The 22534-nt window shown below is 37.8% G+C and overlaps 1 protein-coding gene across 4 annotated transcripts in view; it reads left to right on the plus strand.

Moving 5' to 3' along the window:
• Positions 1-22534, plus strand: part of DOCK4 (dedicator of cytokinesis 4) — a 554933-nt gene that overhangs the window by 473566 nt on the left and 58833 nt on the right. For 3 of the 4 annotated variants that reach the window (XM_020984638.2, XM_020984640.2, XM_020984641.2), the window contains exons 31-34: positions 9606-9754; positions 16078-16163; positions 21537-21563; positions 21708-21803. In XM_020984638.2, coding sequence (XP_020840297.1) covers positions 9606-9754; positions 16078-16163; positions 21537-21563; positions 21708-21803 — 358 coding nt within the window. The remainder of the gene's footprint in view (positions 1-9605; positions 9755-16077; positions 16164-21536; positions 21564-21707; positions 21804-22534) is intronic. The other variant, XM_020984639.2, reaches the window with a different exon arrangement.

A 22534-nucleotide genomic window follows, 5' to 3' on the forward strand; every position in this document is an offset into this window, starting at 1 on the left:
TGATTCCTTTTCCTCTCTCAGAGATGTACTTCAAAGCATTGTTTCCCCATGGAGGAAATGTTGCACTTCATGAGATGACATCTGCTCAGATCATATATTGTTAATTACTGTAGATTCCATCCTAAGCCATTCGACTTTGACACATTGTATTGCGATATAAAATAAGTGGATATGTCATCTGAGTTCACTGCGCAGAAGAGTGAGGACAGTCAGGTAATACTAATCAGAAAAATCTGTCTTGAAAAACATTATACTTTCTGACCTAGAAAAAATATGCTTGGCTTTTAAAATGTTTCAGATGGTTTCCCTGGTTACCTAAGAGTAATTACTGGAACAGAAGCTCATTTACATGCCATTGTCCCTTCTAGAAAGCTTGTGCTCCTGATAGTATCACTTTCTGAGCTAGACTTGTAGTGCTAGTGTGGTTGTGTGACCTTGGTTGAATCACTTTGATTCTCTGAGTTTCTGTTTCCTTATCTGCAAAGTAGGAATAAGAGATTACTTTAGAATAGTGGATGACAACATTTTTTGTTCCCTGAGCCCCTTTTAACAACAACAAAATGTATTGTAAACCCCCAGAGTAATTTCATATCCTATTCCTAATATTCTTTTAGATTTATTCATTAAGTGTTTAAAGTATCTACAGTGACAACTTTTGCCCCCAAACTTCCAAATTAAAATTCACGTCATATAATTGTAATTATAAAATATAAAATTTATTCTACCTATAATTATGGAAACTATGAAAAATCATAGGCAGCTAAGTGGCACAGTGGATAGAGTACCAGATCTGGAAGAAGGAAGACTCATCTTCCTGAGTTCAAATCTGACCTTCAGAAATTTATTAGCTATGTGATCCTGGGCAAGTCATTAATCCTTTTTGCCTCAAGTTTCCTCATCTGTAAAATAAGCTGGAGAAGGAAATGGCAAACCAGTACAATATCTTTGCCATGATTTTATGGGACATTCTGTAAGAATTAAGTAAGCTAGCAAGTCCTAATAACTTGGCAGTTATTTGCTGCTTAATATATTATTGAAGAATTTTTAGTGCAAACCCTTCTGACCAGAGGTTCCCAAACTTATTTGACTTACTGCCCCCTTTAAAAAAAAATTACTCAGTACCTCCTTGGAAATGTACTGTCTTTAATTCTTTAATTTTTTAAAAAATTTGCATCATTTCAAAAAAATATAAAATATTTTTTAAAAAAAGACACATCTTAAATTTAATAATTTATTATAAATTTGTGAGGTTTTTCCTGCATTGAAATGTTGATGACAACATATTGTATCATGTAACCATATACAATTGTATTGTAAACAAGTCATATATTCCTGCTGATACATGCTGGACTTCCTGACAATGTGAGACACACTCACCTGCCAACACTTGCCTGTTAAGACCTTTGGCAGACTTGACCACTGATAAGTTATAACGTGCATTTTGTATGTTTATTTGGAAAATAGTGTAATCACTATGACTTTAACTCTGTTACACAACAGATGAAACATGTACGAAACATTTTTCAAAATTTTCTTTTCTCTTTTTTCTTTATGCTTCCATCACCCCTATTTTTATTCAATGCCCCCCAATTGCACCCAAGGCTACTACCACCTCCCTAATTAGTCATATGCTTTGGACCATCATGAACCCCCAGGAAATTCAGAAACCACTATTTGGGAACCACTGCTTTATAGGATCATAAATATAGGCCATTTAGTCTAGCCCCCTCAATTTTACAAAAGAACCATTTGAGGAACTAAATGACTTGTTCAAAGTCACAAAGTGAGTAAAAGAGGTAGGATTTGAACCCAAGTCCTCTGATTTCCAGGGCCGGTTCTCTTTATACTATGCTGTATAAGCCCCAGTGAAGAAAATGCTTTGAAAACCTTAAAGTACTGACTATATGTAAACTGACTATATGTATTGTTTAGAATGGGTTTATGAATACTTAATCCCACATCCATCTACATACTTATGGCCTTGTGTGCTCCCTTGGCACTGAAAATGAGGCTGCTGTCCAGGTAATGAGGTCAAATTGTAGTTGACTGGAGATGTATTTTCATGCCTGTTTCGTCATGCAGACATCAACTTTCTACTCCCTCTTTTCTCTCATCCCTCATTCTTGATAGCTTTCCTCCCTTCTAAGGACATGCTGGGGGCAGCTAGGTGGTGCAATGGAGAGAATACAGGGCCTAGAGTCAGGAAGATTCATTTTCCTGAGTTAAAATGAAGCCTCAGACACTGAGTAGCTGTGTAACCCTACACTTCACCCTGTTTGCCTCAGTTTCCTCAACTTTAAAATGAACTGGAGAAGGAAATGGCTAAACCACTCCAGTATCTTTGCCAAGAAAACCCCAAATGGAGTTAAGAAGAGTCGGATATGCATGCATTTAACTCTGAAATTGGCAAATGATTGTGGACAATATGGCTTTGAGTCCAGAATTTAACACAAAAGATGGAAGTTAAAAAGGAACATAACAAGGGGGGAAAAATAACCTTTCTTTTGCTCAGTTTCATTGACTGCTCAGTTGAATTTGAGTTAGTGTTTTTATTATTTATTTTAGTCTACACCAGCAAAAGCTGTATTTGGAAAAGAATACAATATGATTAAAAACCTATATTCTTTTAAGCAGAAAAGGCAATCCAGGCAATTGCAATTAAGCTAAGATAGATTAAGAAAACTGATCAGACTCAGTAGAATAAAAGCTTTTCAAAGGCAGGTACTGTTTTGTTTCTATTTTCAGTGTTCTAGCACAGTGCAGACCTCACAGTAGGCTTCACTTAAATATTTGGTAGAGTATCTAGCAAGATAGATGATTTTTGTACTTGAGACACATCTGTTCCTTCACTGTTTAAGCTAGCTCATGTGTTAGGTATTCCATGGCTGCCCCATCATTTATTGCTTCGCCATGGCTTTTGTGATTTCTTGGAGCCCTGATTGATTGCTTCCCCTGCTGATAAATTGGAATGACTTCTATTTAGTTATTATTAGAAAGCTCTACAACCTAATCTTACCAATATAACACATTTTGTTTTACTGTCTTGCTGTGGATATTGACAATGAATGTGGTAAGATTTTGTAAAATTTAAAAACCTTAAAACTTGATAAGAATTCCTAGGTCCTAAATGACTCCATGAGAAGAGAACATTTTGTCTTCTTCTTTGCTTGGAACAGAACTTCCTGGTCCATATGTTGACACTAATGACTACATGATGTAGAATATCTTCCTGAGTCAAGGGGTTAGATAATTTTGGGTATTTTTCACTTAAAGGAAACCCACTAAGTGAAAATTCCTATCTATGAAAATAGTGATTGCTCTGTGATTTTCATCCCTGTGGGCAATTTATACAGGTCACAACCTCTCGACATTCATAATCAGCTTTTCTTTTTTAAGTCTTTCTATAGATGTGCTGAAAGTCTTTCTCTGGTTATTTTAATATCTGCATGATACTCATATGGCTGTCCTTCTGTTTTCTGTCATTTTTGCTGCATGATGAATCCATGTCCTTTATCAATCATTTAAGTCTCCATTCATCTTTTGTATCACTTTCACAAACCATTCATTATTGATTATATTTTGTAGTCTACATGCATGAGTCATGAATATTCCCCTTCTCCCTTGGGCTATATACACATATGTGTATGTATACATACATACATATCCTTCCTGGCTAGTGCTGCTCCATGGTTTGTAATCATACTGCATACTTGACATAGTACTGGTATTAAAGAGGTGCATTTTGGTGGCAATGCATAGCTTAGGATCATTCAGAGTATTTCAGAATTTTCCAAAAACGAGTCCATCATCAGAGTACATTGCTGTAATATGGTATGTTCCATTTGGCATCTCTTTGTTGTCTCCATTCTATTTTTTTATTTTCTACAAAAGCTCTTATAATGACCTGGTTTAGCTGGATTTCGTTTCAAGTGCTGCAGCATTGTTTTCTATTCACAATGTTTTTATGATGTGATCCTGCTTAGTGTTCCAGCTCCTACTCTCCAGTGTTTTGGAAAGGAATTTACATTTTGTATTAAAACTCAGTGTTGTGCCTGATTTCTATATCTCTCCAAGAGGTAATAAATTAAGTTTTTATTTTCTGGAGCAATTTCTAGTCTTTTGTATTTTCTGTTATGTCGGCTATTTTGAATCAGTTAAACTTCTCTAAGAAATGGACATAGAGTCTACTTTTGCCCATTTCCTTTTTTTTTTTTAAGGATAGTCCATTTAAACAGTTATTTAAACAGAACTGGAGCTGATGTCAGAAGACTCCATGCCTCCTTTTCTTTCTTTTTATGTGGTATTTACTGTGACTTTTGCTCTAACTAGTCAGTGATCTGAACCTTATGACCTTTCAAAGGTATCTCCAGTTTGGTAAGAGTCTTGTACCTTAGCCATCCTGTAGACCCTAACCCTGAGCCAGGCCCGGACTCTATGCTTACTGTTTAAAGACCAGCCTTGCTAAGTTCAAAGAAGCTTATCACTAGATTGGCTTTGGGGTGATAAATTTTTTAACCATAAAATCTCTCAAAAACTATTTACAAAGTCACAGATGAGTTGTAATCTATGTTAGTTATGGGAGTACTTACTTTGATCCTTGAAGAGTTGAAATAAGATTAAAGTCAATTCTATTTTTACCAAATCACAAAGTCTTGGAATTAGGAGCAATGTCAGAAAACAATTCAACCCATACATGGATGAGAATCCATCTGACAGATTGATAATCCAGCCTCCACTTGAATACTTGAAGTGAAGGGAAATTTATCGCACTCTGAGGAAACCTGGTCTATTTTTGTAAATTGTTAATAAGTTTTATTTTGTGGGGTTTTTCCCCCTTCTGTCAAGTTTAAATTTACTTCTAGAATTCCTACCTGTTGCTATTAGCTCTGCCCTTTGGGTCTGAAACGAACAAGTCTAATTCCTTTTCCACAAGACACCTATTCAAATACTTGAAGATAGCTCTGTGCTTCATTCTCCTTCCCCCCAAGTATTGTTGTCTCCCTAGTTCCTCTAACTGATCCTTGTTTGTCATGGTCTCAAAGATTCCTTAATTTTTGAAATATGTGGGCTAACTAACAGTTTGCAACAGGTACTAGGTATTTCACTTACACTACCCACCCAAGTTTGAGTAGAGGCACAGTTGATAAGAGGGTTGAACTTGGAGTCAAGAAGATTTGAGTTCAAATCCTTCCTCAGATACTTACTGTGTGGCCCTGAGCAAGTCAGTTAACTTCTCTTTGCCTCAGTTTCTTCATCTGTTAAAAAAAAGTGTAAGCTTTTTATGTGTAAGCTCCTTGCAAGGAGCCATTGTTTCATTCTTTTATTTATATCCTCAGCACCTACTGTAGAGCCTGCACATAGTAGGTGCTTAATAAAAGCTTATTGATTGATTGAAAACATCTCTAGTATTCATATTATGTCACTTCATTATATTATAGAGCAGTGGTTCTCAATTTTTTCCCCTTTTTTAAAACAAGTTTTTATTGATATCTTTCTTACATCATCATAGTTATCCTTGATATCCTTCCTCCACCCCTTCCCAGAGAGCTATCTCATATAAAAAATGGTACTTTTTTTAAAAAGAGGGGGAAAAAATCAGGACAACTGATTGATACATTGACAAAGCCTCAAAACATGTCCAAAGTGTAACACTTTTGGATTTCTGACCTCCACAAAGAAGTGTCAGTTTTCTCATTATCTTTTCATTCAATTCATGCTTGTCCTTCATAATTTTGTTACATTCAATTTTTATTTTGGGGTATGGTGTTGTTCTTTCCATTTACATTGTTGTAGTTATTGTATATATTATTTTCTTGACTCTGCTCACTTCATTCTACAGCAGTTCATGTAAATCTTTCAATATTTCTCTACATTCATCATATACAACATTTCTTGCAACACCATAATCATCCATTACATTTGAGCAGTACTCATTTAATTATGGTTCAAAAACTGGAAGGGTGAGGGAGAAAGGAGTGGTTGAGGAGGGTACTCTTTCCAAAGCAAGTCTTCTGGGAGAAAATGGTTGCGGAGGGAAGAGCAAAGGGGATACCAAGGCATCTCTCCTTCATTACTATGGACCAAGTTCTGTTGATTACTAGTTCAAAACAACAACAACAAAAATAACGTTGAAGTCTGGAGCTTATCTTTTCCTTTCCATTCAATCAGCCTTTACTCACTTGCTATTCTCTGGCCAATGTATTATAGGCCATCACGCCAATTTGGTCCTCATTACCTCTCCACAGATTATTTTATTTTTTTAATATAAATTTATTTATTTTTATTTTTCAACATTTACTTCCACCAGATTTTCAGTTCCAAATTTTCACCCCATCTCACCCCTCCCCCCACCCCAAGATGGTATGTATTCTGAATACCCCTTCCCCCAGTCTGCCCTCTCTTCTATCTCTCCCTCTTCTCTTATCCCCATTCCTCTTCTATTTTCCTGTAAGGTAGGATAGACTTCTGTACCCCATTTCCTGTATTTCTTATTTCCCAGTTGCATGTGAAAACATTTTTTTTAAACATGTGTTTTTAAAACTTTGGGTTCCAAATTTTCTCCCTTCCTTCCTCCCTACCTACCCTCATTGAAAAGGCAAGCAACTCAATATAGGTTATACATGTGCAGTTATGCAAAACACTTCCATAGTAAACATGTTGTGAAAAACTAATTCTATTTCCCTTAATCCTATCCTGCCCCCCATCTATTCTATTCTTTCTTTTGACCTGTCCTCCTCAGAAGTATTTGCTTCTGATTATCCCCTTTCCCAATCTGCCCTCCTCTCTATCATCCCCCTGCTCTCTTGTTCCCTTCCCCCCTCCTTTTCCTGTAGGGTAAGACAGATTTCCATGCCCAATTAAGTGTATATGTTATTCCCTCCTTAAGCCAAATCCTATGAGAAGAAGATTCACTTATTCCCTCTTACCTTCCCCCGTTTCCCCTCCACTGGAAGAGCCTTTTTTTCTGTTTTTTTTGTGAGATAATTTACCCCATTCTACCTCTCCCTTTCTTCTTCTCCTAGTATAATCTTCTCTCATCCTTCATTTTATTCTCCAGATATGACCCCTTAATCTTCAACTCACCCTGTGTCCTCTATCTATCTATCTATCTATCTATCTATCTATCTATCTATCTATCTATCTATCTATCTATCTATCTATACATATATACATACATATAATTTTGTCCCTTCTACTACCCTAATACTGACAAAGGTCTCATGAGTTATAAATGTCATCTTTCCATGCAGGAATGTAAACAGTTCAACCTTAATAAGTCTCTTATGATTTCTCTTTCCTGTTTACCTCTTCATGTTCCACTTGAGTCTTGAATTTGAAAGTCAAATTTTCTATTCAGCTCTGGTCTTTTCATCAAGAATGCTTGAAAGTCCTCTATTTCACTGAATGAGCATTTTTTCCCCTGAAGGATTATACTCAGTTTTGCTGGGTAGGTGATTCTTGGTTGTAATCCTATCTCCTTTGCCCTCTGGAATATCATATTCCATGCCCTGTGGTCCTTTAATGGAGAAGCTGTTAATCTTGTGTTTGTGTTTCCACAATACTTGAATTGTTTCCTTCTGGCTGCTTGTAATATTTTCTCCTTGACCTGGAACTCTGGAATTTGGCTACAATATTCTTAGGAGTTTTCCTTTGGGGATCTCTTTCAGGAGGAGATTGGTGGATTCTTTCAATTTCTATTTTGCCTTCTGGTTCTAAAATATCAGGGCAGTTTTCCTTGATAATTTCTTGAAAGATGATGTCTAGGCTCTTTTTTTGATCATGGCTTTCAGGTAATCCAATAATTTTTAAATTCTCTCTCCTGGATCTATTTTCCAGGTCAGTTGTTTTTCCAATGAGATATTTCACATTGTCTTCTAATTTTTCATTCTTTTGGATTTGTTTTACAGTGTCTTGATTTCTCATAAAGTCACTAGCTTCCAATTGCTCTATTCTAATTTTTAAGGAAGTATTTTCTTCAGTAATCTTTTGGACTTCCTTTTCCATTTGGCCAATTTTGCTTTTTAGGGCATTCTTCTCCTCATTGGCTTTTTGGACCTCTTTTGCCATTTGGGTTAGGCTATTTTTTAAGGTGTTATTTTCTTCAGTATTTTTTGGGTCTCCTTTAGCAAGCTGTTGACTTGTTTTTCATGATTTTCTTGCATCACTCTCATTTCTTTTCCCAATTTTTCCTCTACTTCTCTTACTTGCTTCTCAAAATCCCTTTTGAGCTCTTCCAAGGCCTGGGACTGATTCATATTTTTCTTGGAGGCTTTGGATGTAGGAGCTTTGACTTTGTTGTCTTCTTCTGGTTGTATGTTTTGATCTTCTTTGTCACCAAAGGAAGATGATATAGTCTGACTCTTTTTGCGAGGTTTGCTTATGATCCTGGCCAATTACTTGAGTTTTAAAGTCTTTGTTAAGGTAAAAGTCTGCTTCCAATGTGGAGAATGTACTGTCCCAAATTTGGGGGTTTATACAGCTGTTTTCAGAGATACTTGTAGGGACCTGTAAATTTTCAATTCTTTCAAGGTGGTATGGTAAGGGGTGAGGTGTTAACTACTTTCCTGGCCTGTGCTCTGGTCTCTTAGTGACCACAAGTATTCCTTTCTGTCCTGGAACTGTGAGAAAGGTTTCCTCTTCTCTGCCACAAGCTCCACCACACCAGCACTCCTCCTTGCCCCAAGACCACCACTCAGAACTGTGACCCAGATCCAAGGATGGGCAAAAGAAGAGATTCCTGCCTCAGCACTGGCAAAGAGATCCCTGCAATCCCCCCTGATCAGCCACTGGATTCCACCTCAGTTTGTGGGCCAGAAGCTCAGGATGAAGCCACTGCCCAGGGGCCTGAGCTCTGTGCTCTGGAACTGTCTCTGAGACCTAGCTCCTCTCTCACTGCAGAAACAGACTTTTCCCACTGACCTTCTAAGTTGTCTTTGGTGTTTGTGTGTTGAGAGGTCTGGAAGCCACCACAGCTGCCCGAGATTCAGTCCTCTGAGGCCTGCTGTAGGTTTGCTGCGGCCTGCAGGCCCACACTGCACTGCATTCCTCTCCCCTCCCCACCTGGCGTGATGTACCTTTCCAATCAATCATCCAGATTGTCTTGGGCTGAAATTTGCTTCACTCTGTCTTTTTGTGGGTTCTGCTGCTTTAGAATTTGTTTAGAGCCATTTTTTATAGATATTTGAAGGGGTTTGGGGGAGAGCTCAAGCAAGTCACTGCTTTCACTCTGCCATCTTGGCTCCGCCTCTGGTTCTCAATTTTTAAAAACATTTTTGCACGTGGCACAGTATATCATTTGTTGCTATGAGGAATCCTGACACACTGTGGGAGAGATAAGAGACTCACCACATGCATGTGTAAGGGTAAGTTCAATAGAATTCAAAGAATACCTTTTGAGAACCACTGTCTTTGAACCAAAGTGTTTTCCTAAAGGCAAAAACCTCCCATTTAAAAGGGGATTTCATGGGAAATGAGATTCACTTTGCAAAAGTTCACTCTTAAACAAGTTTTCCAAGGACTTCGCTTTTCTAATTGAAGACTGTGCTGTCTTTTGCTCTCTAGTTTTCTGAATCACTGTCAAATTCAGATTTCTCTATTTTATTTAGGAGAACACAAGCTTCATTTCATTCCTGCACTGATTGGCCCTTTCTTAGAAGTAACCTTGATACCTCAGCCAGACCTACGGAATGTAATGATTCCTATTTTCCATGATATGATGGACTGGGAGCAAAGGCGAAGTGGCAACTTTAAGCAGGTAAGCACAGACTTCTCCCCATGCAGATGGAAAAGTCCAGTGAAACGTATTTTAGAGATCACCAAGTTCTTTATCAGATCTTTAAGGGCTGCAAGCCATTCTTATCTTCATATCCCCAGTACCTAGCACAGTGTCTGGCATATAATAGAAGCTTAATAAATATTTGACCAGTTAAATTGAATTAATTATATTTTGGTGGAAATGTTGCAGTTTGAGAGGTTGAGACCCCTCAAAGACCAGAGTTCAGAATGGGGTCATCTGTAATGAATTCACAGACTCAAGCATTCTTTAAATCAAATTGGCAAAGATTTATTGTTACGCTTTTCAGTGGGCAAGGATTCTGCGACCTTAGAGGGGGTCAGTTAAAGTTTATATAGGCTAAACTGTTGTAAAACATGTGCCAAATATGCTAGCTAGGTGATTCAGGGTGGGATTAGGGAGTGGTTAAGGAGTGGTCAGTTCTTAAAGGAACATGTACTTTTTATGTCTGTTCAGGCATTTTACCCAGAGTTTACCAGGAAAAGCCCAAGGTGGGGCCACATAGAGGTGTGGTTTTTAGGTCTGCTGTGTCACTAAGTTAACTAGTGGTCAGGACCAACTGAGGGGTGCCCAGTGTGCCACCAATAAATGTCTTGTTTGACAAGATAAATGTAGGGAGTATACATATGTCTTAAGTCTATAATACATAAAATGAGGAGTCCAGGATATAGATAATGAGGTAGGGAGGTAGTGTAGATAGTCCAGTGGGTGTGAATATCTTTATGACCCAGTGCAAAGCCAGTTCAAATTAATAATTCCTTCAGGTGCAGTTTGTAACTGCACCAGGGAGAGAGATAAGTGTGTTGCTGAGACCCACTCATGAGTAATTGCTAGGCACAGTTTCCTTGGGCTAGGGGGAAACAGCCAGGGATAGTGTTTCTGAGGTAAGGGAGACATATGGTCTTAGAATTTGGGTCCCAGTACAAGCACCCAAGCACCCTATCAATAAGAGCACTTGATTTAAAAGGAATCAAGAGACCTGATTCCCAAACCTGTCTTGATGTGTGGGGAAGAAAAACACTGGATAAAGAGTCTAAAGAAATTTCTTTCGGTCTGTACTTTGAATGGCTCAACTTCTCTGTGATGAGGATGGGATCTGGACCCCAAAAAGAAAAACCCTAGACTTTCCCACATGGCCAAATCTCTGGCATTTGCCTGAGGCTATAATCCTATCAATTGGCCTTTCATTATAGCCCAATCTCCCAATTCTGTCACCCAGCCCTACCTCAGATAGCTCAAGTGGCTTCCCACCCTTAATCCTATCTAGACTCCATTCTCCCTTGGCCTTGTGGTTTAGGTTCTAGGCCCCAGGTGTTCTGCTCACCCCAGCTTACTGGCCATTCCCATCTAGATCTTCCTGAGACCCCTGCAGTCATCCCAAACTACTTGGCCACTCCTAGATCCCTCCTACAGTCTCTTTGTATATAAGGTTCATCTTGTCTCCATTAAAGTGCTCAGATTCGTAAAATTTAGCCACTGCTCTGATTCCTTAAGAACCTAGCCAATAGCTCATGAATGTTCAGATTCCTTATGAGTCTGGCCAATATGGTGGATTTTTAATAAACCTTGTCTCTGGCTCAAAGAAGGCTTGGGTCTAATTCAATTAAGCAGGTCCTGTGTGTCATGATTTCAGGGTCCCAGCACCCCTAACCTCTAGACCTCATCATCTGGACTTTAGTTTCCTTATCTATAAAATGAAAGAGTTCCATTTGGTTATTACTAACTTCCCTTCCAGTTCTAAAATCTGTAATTCATTATTTCTAATATCTCCTATCCTGCCCTAACCAATCTGTTGCCAAAGCATGTTGATTTCATCTTTAGAACATCTCTCAAATATGCCCCCTTCTCCTCTAACACTGCCACTATTCTAATACAGGACTTCATTAATTCCTACCTGGATTATTAAAATAGCGTGTTGATGGGTCTGCCTGTCTCAAGTCTTCCCCCCCCACACACATTCCAATGCATTCTCCATTCAGCCAGTAAAATGATTTTCCTAAAGCACGGATCTGATCGTGTCATTCCTCCTATTTAAAAAACTCCAGCGGCTCCCTATGTTGAGGTTTAGAGGTTAGGGGTGTTGGGACCCCAAAATCGTGGGTCCTGCCCAGAAGAATTCAACCCAAGCCTTCATTCCGCCAAAGACAATGTTTATTAGAACATCCATCATATTGGGCAGACTCTTAAGGAGTCTGAACATTAGTGAGCTGTTGGCTAGATTATAAGATCTTTGAGCACCTTAGTGGAGACAAGATGGACCTTATATACAGAAAGACTGTGGGAGGGATCTAGGCATGGCCAAGTAGACTGTGGGCACTGTGAGGTAATAGAATGCCAGGGACCTGGACCACATGGCCAAGGGAGAATAGAGCCCAGCTAGATTTAAGAGTGGGAAGGGGTAGGGTCGGGAGGGACTCATAGGGATGTAAAATAATGGAGGGCTAGGTTAGGTTAAGGGTAACAGAGAATTGGGAGATTGGGTTTAGCCACAAGGAAAGGCCAGTTGATGGGATTATAGCCTCAGGTGAATGCCAGAGATTTGGCCATGTGGGAAAGTCCAGGGTTTTTCCTTCCAGATCCGAACCCCATCACCTGTTGCCTCCAAGATCAAATACAAAATGCCCTGTACGTCATTCAAAGCCCTTCATAATCTAGCTCCTTTCTACATTTCCAGTTTTCTTACGCCTTTCTCCTCGACACATACTCTTCAATCCAGTGACACTGACCATGAACTAAACACTACATTTTTCACCCTCTGGGCATTCTCTCTGGCTGCTCCCCAAGCTTGGAATGCTCTCCCTTCTCTATTTTGACTGCTGACTTCCAAGCTTCCTTTGAGCCCCAGCTAAAATCCTAGCTTCTTCAGGAAGCGGTCCCCCAACTCCTCCTAATTCAAGTGCATCTCCTCTGTTAATTACTTTCTACTTATCCTATGTATAGCTTCCTTTGTGTATATATTTGTGTGTGTGTTCTCTTCCCCTTTAGATTGTAAACTCCTTGAGGGTGGGGACTGTCTTTTGCCTCTTTTGGTATCCTCTGTGCTTAGCACAGTTCCTGGCATATAATAGGCACTTAATAAATGTTTGTTAATTAATTGATTGATTAACTAGTCATATGGCCTTGGATGAATTACTGTACCTCTTTGGAAGGGCCTTAATTTCCTCCCTGGTAAAATGAGTTGGTTGTTCCAGGGGATCTCTAAGGTGCCTTTTAGCTCTAGCTTTCTAGAAGCTTATAATTCTGTATCTTAAAGCCAGCAGTATCTTTTCTTGGTCAGAGATGGGTCCCACTTGGGGGAATCCTGGAGTTAATGGTTTTTGAGAATTGCTTAAATCCTTTGAGCTCTGGCTGTTGTATTTGTGGAATGGTTCAGCTTTGTTCATTTCATACACTGTATGTTGTATTGATCTTCTCTTTGAATGGGTGAGATTAATTTGAAGTGGAAAAGCAATTGAAACACAAGAAATGCAATAGTAATGCTGTGATTGTTCACAGACTTAGGTCTCAGTAATTCACTTTCCAATCTTAAAAGGAAAGATTTTTTTTTAATGAAGAAACCAAATCTCGTGAGGACTCAGTGGCTCCTGCCACTCCAGAGCACCTTTTGTGCCTCACTTGGAGCTACTAAAGTTGCCATCTGCTTACATCTTACATCGAGAAGACTAATCACTGTAGGGTTGAATCCTTGGATTGTTCCTTTCTCTGTGCTGTTGCAAATGAGCCTTTGCAGAAGTGTTAGAATTAGTTTCAGGAATTGGGTTGAGAGCTTCTTAGGAAAGAGAAGTATATGAAAGTACTCTATTGGTAAAACATCAGAAGGTCAAAGCATTTTTCCTGGTTTTATTATCTTCATCATATGACCTTTAAAAAGGTTTGAGAGACATAGTTTCTGGGTAATTTAATCATTTTATTAATAAAGCCAGTAGGTTATTAATAAAAGGTTGGTCATTTGGCCATCTCAGACCAAAACCAGTGGTGGCAGCAGACTCACAGTTTATATACCCTTCAGAACAGTAGGTGGTCCATCAAACAGCAATCCGATCTAATTGGTTAATGTCATTGAAGGTGGGCGATATTAAAATGAAGGGTTGAGTATCTTTGGATAGGGAAAGGATCTAGAGGTAAAGTGACTTGCCTAGGGTCACACTCAGGTCCTCCTGACTCCAAGGCAGGAGCTCCATTTACTGTGCAGCCTAGCTGCCCCCTGTAGGCTAGTAATTCAAAGAATGTATACCCAACCCAAGCCTGAGCAGAACACAATGGGCTTTACCACCTTAGATTAAATTCCTTGTAGGGTTGAGTGGGGTCTGACCCAGACCAAGGAGAGTCATTTCAATCTCATTATCAGTAATGTCCTCCCAAAGAAAACTTTTAAAGGACTTGAGAAGAAGGGGAGAGCTCTGAATCTCCCCCCAAATTATTGGTTATTAATAACAATTTCTAATCATCATTAAGAAGAATTATAATAATTCACATTGATATTATATTATCACCTGATATTATACTTCAAGGTTTATAAAATGATTTCTTCACAACTATTATGTGCAGGAAAGTAAGTTGTGTGAGTATTATTGTTCCCATGTTGCATACAAGGAAACTGAGATTCACAGGGGTTAAGTGACTTGCCCAGAGTCACCCATGTAGCACTTTCAAAAGTAGAGCTAGCACATGAATGAAGACCAAGTAGAAAATTATATTGGAGAAAGCTACACTTCTGGGTGTATTTTTCTGCTGATTCAATTTCACTTCAAATAAGAAATTGTGGTTTCTTCTCTATTAAGGTCAAGTGTTTGACAGGAGAGTCTCTTTTGCTCCAGAGAGGCAGAATTCATTTTCTTTCCCTTTTGCCATGTCCTACAGATTTGGTTGTAGTTTTCTCCTGGTCATATACATAGTCCTGAGAGGAGAGTTAATACCTTTGAAAATACAAGTTATTGTTGTTGTTTTTATTTTATCAGCCTTTTAGAAATGCTACTTCTTTTTGCTGTCCCCCTTCTTGTTCACTTGAAAATTGTCTCTCCCCTTTATCCAAAGGCAAATCAGGTTTTGAACTTAAGCTGAAAAGCATACAGCTCCATATCCCCAGTGAGGTTAAGTCAAAAATAGAAGGGTTTAATTTGTGAAAAAAAAAATAGTTATAGCAACACTTATGGTAGCAAAGAACTGGAAACAAAGTGGATACCCATCATTTGGTGAATAGTGGAACAAATGGTGGCATATGAATGTAATGGAATATTTACCATTTCTCATAGTACACTAAGTGAAATTCAGAGAAGTGTGGAAAAGTTTGTATGGACTAACACAGATTTGTACGAAATAAGTATGTGGCAGCTAGGTATAATGTAGAGGAGAGACCACTGAATTAGAGTCAAGAAGACCCAAATTCAAATCCAACCCCAGAATCATATTAGATGTATAATGTGAGGCCAGCCACGTAACTGTCTGCATCAGTTTCCTCATCGTAATTGGTTATTGTGAGATTAAAATTATATAACATTTTAAAGCACTTCTTAAAACTATATAAATGCTTGCTGAAATATACAAAAAGACCACAGTAATGTAAATGGAAAGAACACTGAAAGAAAACTGAATTCTAGGTAACTGCGAAAACCAGTGCTGACGCTGAGGAACAGAGAATGGAATTTACCTTTCTCCTTTCAGTAGAGAAGGTGGGGAAGAGGGAGCAGGTTGTCAATAGGAATCAAATGTGACATATATCATAGAGGCAGCCTCTGAATTACGGTCCATTTCCAGGTGGGAGACAGAACAGTGTTTTTTTAGATATGATTGTGATATGGGGGGGGAGGCACTAGTAAAACTTCTTAAAATGCACAGCCCCAAACTGTTGCTGAGAAAGTGGTCCTGTTTACTTGAAATTTTTATTTTGATGCAGGAGGCACTTTTTAAAAAAAATGAATTATGACTTGCTACTCATTGCAGCCCCTCAATGAGAATTCAGGCAGTGGAGCTGGGCTACTGGCTTTTTTGTTTGAATCCATAAATAGATAGCTGCCTTAGCAGCAGCAAATGCTACTCAGCCAGTAGTTTGAAGTCACGTTGCTCCATTTAAATTAGCCCTAAAAAAATTCCAAGGGGACTGTCACTGTTGAACACACAGCAAGTAATGTGACCTCTCATTAAATTTATATATTTTTTTTCTCAGATGAGAACATCTTATATGACTGTTTGCCTTGCAAAAAATACATGCATATCTTTCAGTTTGTCTAGAAATTCTGCTTGTGAAAGAGAAGAGAGAGCGTGGCTAATATTTGGCTATGTTTCAGGTGGAGGCCAAATTGATTGACAAATTGGATAGCTTGATGTCAGAAGGCAAAGGTGATGAAACTTATCGTGAGCTCTTCAACAGCATGTGAGTAATAAATTTATCTCATCTCTGTTTTCATTGAGTGATGTTGGTGCAAAAGATAGGGGACTCAGCCTCACTGTGGACGAGAACTACAGAAACAGCTTTGGTCTCACAGGAGTGCTTTGTCTTTTTGAAGTGTGAAATAAAGGATGATTTCCTAACTCTTATTATGTTAATGATTAGACTTGTCTCTTTATTTTATCTGTGATTGGGGCAGGTTGCATGTGTAACATAACAAGATTCTCTCTTTTCATGCCTAATGATTTAAAAATCAAGAAATGTGGTGATGACTTTGAGCGGAGATGATAGGGGGAGGGGAAATGTGGGGAATCATTAAGTTAGTGGATGATACTTTTCATCAAAGCAAGGTTATAAGAGTTGGTTAGCTCCTGTGGAATTAACATGATTTGCATCTGTCCTTAAAAATGAAACACTTGTTGATCCCATTCTACAAATATCTCATTGGAACTGATTGCTCAGTGATTATGAATTGCTTATCAAGATTTTCAGATTAAAGTTTCATAGGCACATTTTAATTTAGTCTGTTTTGTATGAAGGCTAGAAAGGAATAATGGACCCTGCTCCACAGAGCCTCTAAAGGAACTTTGAGGTTGTTCACACAAGTAGAATTAGTTTCTAGTCACAGATATGGAATTATCAATTGATCTTCTACAGTCTTTGAAGTAGCCTGCATTTGAAAGGGTCAAAGTAGATATATGAGAATGACTTAATGCTTTGGGAATTTCAGGCTGGTCTTTTATTTTTATCAAAAATTTTCTGGGTATGTGCTTTAAAAGCCCGGGTATGCTTACATGTCTACCTTTTAGGAAGAATTTCTACTTGTTTGAAGGAAGCAATTCCCTCATTTGTTGATTGTAAGATGTTGGCACTATTTTCAGAAGTGCGAAATAATGCAGTTCTAGGTTTTGTAGTTAAAGGAACAATACTAATATTTACCTCTAAATAGCTGAAAGTCAAACACAAAATTCCCAAAACAAACAAACAAGAAATCCATTCGTGATTCTTAATTTGGAGCAAGGACAGGGTGCATTAAATAATATTGTGAAAGACAGAGCAGGCCAGTTTGCATGTGTAATAATTGTTATGGAAGCATTGAGAAGTTAGGCTGAAACAAAAAAAGTTGGGGAGTAAATGAATTGTCTTGGGGAATGATAAAAGAAGTTCTTTGTGCAACATTCTGCACAGCACCATGTTCATGTGATTAATGCCATAATTAAACTCAAACTTTTATTAATAATACACCAAGTACTCATTCATCCTAGTATGCAGGATATCTGTCTTTCTTTGACAAGAATTTAGCAGGAATTCTGATTAAAACCTCCTCTAATATAATAAATTGTTTTCTACAACAGCTCCTAAATGGGCTCTTCATTTGGGGCTTGAACAGAGAACAAAAATGAAAAAGCTTTCAATGAAGTGATTCTCTAAAGATTTGTGACTCATTTTTTGGAAGTAATTTGTAAGATTAAATACTTACATATTTCAATAGTGCCTCTGATTTCTTTTATTAAAAAAAAGCCTGATAGCATCTAATTTGGATGGCTTATACATAAATAAGACTTTGAAATAGAGGATGATCCCTGATATTGGGGAAAAAGTCAACAATTAAAATATTAAGTCCTGGGCAGTTGTGACTCTTTTAAGGTACCTGATGTCTTATGTTGATGTTTTTATCCTTGCCTTGCCTTTTTAGCATAGTTTCACAAAGGTAGCAACAATATTCTGCTTTCATGCTTTTATAACTAGCACAGGGGGATAAGCCAACACTTAAGTGATGATTAAATGTCATTTGTACCTGTGGTCAGGAAAATGAGAAACCCAAACTGAATTTCAGGAAGTGTTCCTTTGGCAAGAGCAACCATAATAAATTGGTGTAATCACAGTGAGTCGTCACATAAATTAAGAGTTTAGAAAATACATGAAATCAGGGTGCAGATCCTCAGTTGGTCTTTTTAATTCATGCTTCCTTAAGTATTGTTTGATATTCATTCAAAAGTATAAAAGCTATAAGTAACTCAGTGCTGCCAGAATATAAAGTTGGATTTGGAGGTGGGTGGAGGAGAAGGCAGAACCTACCCAGCAAGATTACTTTCCTTTTTAAAATGGCAAAGATTAAATTCATCAAAGTATTGGTGAAGAGGAATTAATGTGCTTAAAAGAATGACATTCCAGCAGTGATGTGCCTTTCTTCTCAACAGCTTAACAATATTTATGTATACACACACACCTACATATGCACACGTATGTATGTATATATATGTGTGTGTATGTATGTGTGTATGTGTGTTTCTTTATATATATAAAATAGTTCTATGGATCCATTTCCTCACTGATCCACATAGCATCTCAGTGACATAGGTAAGATTCATAGTGCCATTCCAAACATTGATAGTTTGTGAAACCATAAACCATCAAGAATATATGACATGCCCAAGTCACTGGTTATTAGGACCCTGATCTGCTGACATCTATTCCAATTGGCTTTCCATTTTGGTACACTGAATTTCCATCTTCTGTTCAATATGTTTCTCTAATGCTAAATGTAATTGGAGTGCTCTTGGTTTTATGAACCCCAGTTGATTCAGAATTGTATAGCGGCTAAGGACTTAATGTGAGGCACCATTTCTGTTCGATGTACCTCAGAGTTTTTCCAGGACAAAGCTTGATAACTATAACCAAAATAGCCACAGTACTCCCTCTATTGTTTTGTCCTTCCTCCCTTTTACTAGGGCGATTTCAATTTAATATCTATTTCTTGCCTTGCCGAATATGTTTTGTTTAAGCTGTCACCCAGATTGTAATAGCTTGGTAATTTTCGTAATGAATAATAAATAGAAAAAAATAAAATATTTTATAATAGTTTGTGATTATTTCAGACATAATGAGCTTTTTTTTTTAGCAAAGCTTTCCAAAAGTAGCAGCCTGAATTTCTCCATATCTTCCAATTAGTATTTTCCCAAGATGCTCTTTCTGTTGAAGATATACCAAGTGAAAAGGACTAAATTTCCCATGTCACTGAACTATTTGGAATACAGTTTTCCTAAGTTTTTGTTCCTTGTGATAAAAGCTTCTACAAATAAACAACACAAGCAAAAAAATGATACTTTAGAAATTACCAGACAGTTCTAGTTCTCAATGACAAAAATGTCATAAACTATTGGGGAAAGTAGAACAGTGATTTTTTTTCTAAATTTAGAAAGCTCTTAGCTACCATTTAAGCAAGAAAATGCCACGTAGACATAAGAGTTGTACGGTGTGACCCTTTGGGGGATATGCCCCCTCCCAAACCTTATGACACAGCACCGAAGACATGTATGAGCAGGTTAGTCTATAATTGAAATATTTTGCTCTGTCTCCCAAAACCTCCAAGTGTTAGAAAGCGGGTCCCAGCATTTATAATGTAGCATTAAGGAGTATTTTAATCTGATATGGAAATAGATGTCAAACAATTCCTCGGAATAAGAAAGGAATGACCAATTTCTCTTCTCTCAACTTAAAGATCCTCCCTTTCCAACTTACTGTCTAGAAAGAGAGATAATAATAAGTGAATTTCCCCATAGGGAGAATAGAACTTTAAAAGCGCATGATCTAAGTTTGGATCCCCGCTTTGCCTCTCAATTCCTCCGTAACTTTGGGCAGCTCATTTAACTTCTCCAGGCCTCAGTTTCTTCATCTGTAAAATGAGGAAGTTAAACAAGATGACTGATAAGGTCTCTTCCAGTTTGGAACTATAATCTAGAGACTCAGATCCTTATCTGAACTCCAACACTGAATCTTGAGTTAATTACGAAAATATGTTCTACCAAGTTTCTCACTTTTTGGGGCCAGGGTATGTTACCTAACCTCCCTACTTGCTGCGCCAGAGAGCTGTGAAGAATAATGAAATTCATATCTCTAAAACAGAAGCTTTCATGTATTTTTAGAACTTATTACTTTGACTTGAATTCTTTGTTTTTGAAGCCATCAAGTGTGTGGTTGTGCATGGCAGTCATTTCACAGAGCTGTTACATCCTCCCAAATTGATTTGGCAGGCAGATCTTGAATTAGTACATGGTTCAATACTGTTTTGGCATTTCAATGTGAACAAGGTGCTGTTCAGAGGTTTCTGATAGGGAGTACTGTACACTTAAAATGTTTAAATGCCAGAAACACCAAAAAAAACCCCAAAACCAAGATACCTTCTGCCTTGTGTGATTAGTCAGGCTAAGATCCATCCCTTCCATCCCTTCCATCCCTTCCATATGCCACTTTCCCCTCACTTAGTCTAACAGCATTAAGAGAACAAGCACAGGGTAAACTAACAAAGCATATGTCATTGGATGCAAAAAGAGAAACAGCTAGATAATAAGTCCAGCAGACTGAGTGAAGGGATGCTAAATTCCAAAAAATTTTAAAAAAAAAGAACTTGGGAGTGAGCATAACCACAATCTGGGATCCAGAAATAAGGTTTCATCACTTCTCTTAAAATTCTAGATTTCTTTTATTGATTCTTTTTAAAAAATGGTGCCAGGCAAGTCATCTACTTAGTTTTCACTCATATTTAATGTTTCTTCCATATGTTTCTGGTGAAATTTAGAAAAAAGAAAAGAGGAATTGTAGAGGGCTTTGGAGTAAAATAATCTTGATTATTAGTTTGGAAAGGTGAAAGTCTCCCTGTACAAGTGGACATAGGCTGTTCACTTTTGTCTCTGAGGAAAAGTTCAGTTTGGGAGCGCTGAAAGAATTCACTGATCTTGTTGTTGAATTTTTTGTGGGTTGGGGACAAAAAAAACACAGCTCCTAATTATTATGATTGTTGTTATTTTACGTTTATTTAGTGCCTCGACTCCAAGGTGCTTAAAAATAAGGGAAAAATGTAGGAGGAGAGATGTGGTTCAGTACTTGTCATCAATCTGCTTTAACAGCCTACATAGAAAATCCTCTGTGATTAATGACTAAATGAATGAAACTGTTGAGTGAGTGCACAGATAGTACAATATGTATTGAGTGGGCAAATGTTAAGTGAAAGAAAAAAAACGCAAAACGTCATACCGTCTGTACAAGGATTTTCCTGTAGCAGTTGCATTGCAGTAAAATTGCCTGGACGAAGATGCATTCTACTGAGAGGTAGGAAAACATTTTTATGTGAATAAAACAATATCCTACTGAAAAGAAACTTGGAGCTACTCCTATATTCCATGTGTATCGTGTCCTTTGATTTTCCAAGATGCAAGCTTCTAACAGTCTAAGGGGGACTTGGAAATATCTTTGAGCTGTGAGATGTCTGTGTGTTTTGAAAATCTTATGCATGTTTTTTGACTTGATGACTTGGATAATCTGAAAATCAATTTGCTTTGTCAATGCTTCCTGGATTAGAATTCCACTATTTGGTCCATATCCTAGGTAAGACATTGTTTGCAAATTGTGGTACTTGTGAAATGTTGCAGTGGTTGCTAAGGTATTTAAGGTACTGATGAAGTAAAATGGTTGTCATGGTGACTGGTAAAAATAAATGTTGAAATTGCCCTGGGTTCTTTTCTTTTCCAGTCTACTGAAGAAAATTGAACGGGAAACATGGAGGGAGAGTGGCGTATCATTGATCGCCACTGTAACCCGTCTAATGGAGAGGTTATTAGACTACAGGTGAGCTCCTACATAATGCTTTCCAGAAATCTTGGACCAGGGTTAGGACATCAGATGGTTAGAATTGAATAAATCTTCCATTTGAGTAATCAATTCAAAGGACTGACAATCAGAACATAAGACTTTTTGAACTTAGATAACTGGCTCAAAACCAAGCCAGTGGGAAATTCTTATTGGCCAGTTGTGGGCAAGTCCTAGTAAATGGGAGTCCTCTTCTGAAACTCTATTAACTAAGCATCTTTCTGATTAATAGGACCATGGATGAAAAATTAAAGTGGTCTATGATGGGACCAGTCTTGTTTTTTAATGAAAAGAATATTATATTACTGTCTCTCCTTTCTAAATAATGGGATCAATCAAGCCTGTCCCTCTTCTTTCACTATGTATTTGTTTTTAAAGCATTTATTCCTATTAAGATGATTAAGTTGAAATAAACCTTTTTTAGTGTCCATTTCATGTAACGATATACCTCTATCATATTTATATTATTCCCTCTTATTCTCTATTTCCCAAATAATTGTATTATCTCTTACCCTGGAGATGTAATCTTCAGCACAAAGTTTTGATGTGGAGCTCATAGGCATACCTGAAGGGGTCATATACAATCATAGCATGCTGTGATATAACCTTTCTTCCAGTGGCTGAATGTCTAATTGCGTTCCTATCTGCTGTGATTATATAATCTTAGCTGGCACCTATTGTTTCATGAAACAAACTGCATTTGTCTGTAC

The sequence above is a fragment of the Phascolarctos cinereus genome, unplaced genomic scaffold, assembly GCF_003287225.1.
Source record: "Phascolarctos cinereus isolate Bilbo 61053 unplaced genomic scaffold, phaCin_HiC Scaffold_1;HRSCAF=81, whole genome shotgun sequence".
NCBI classification, from domain to species: domain Eukaryota; kingdom Metazoa; phylum Chordata; class Mammalia; order Diprotodontia; family Phascolarctidae; genus Phascolarctos; species Phascolarctos cinereus.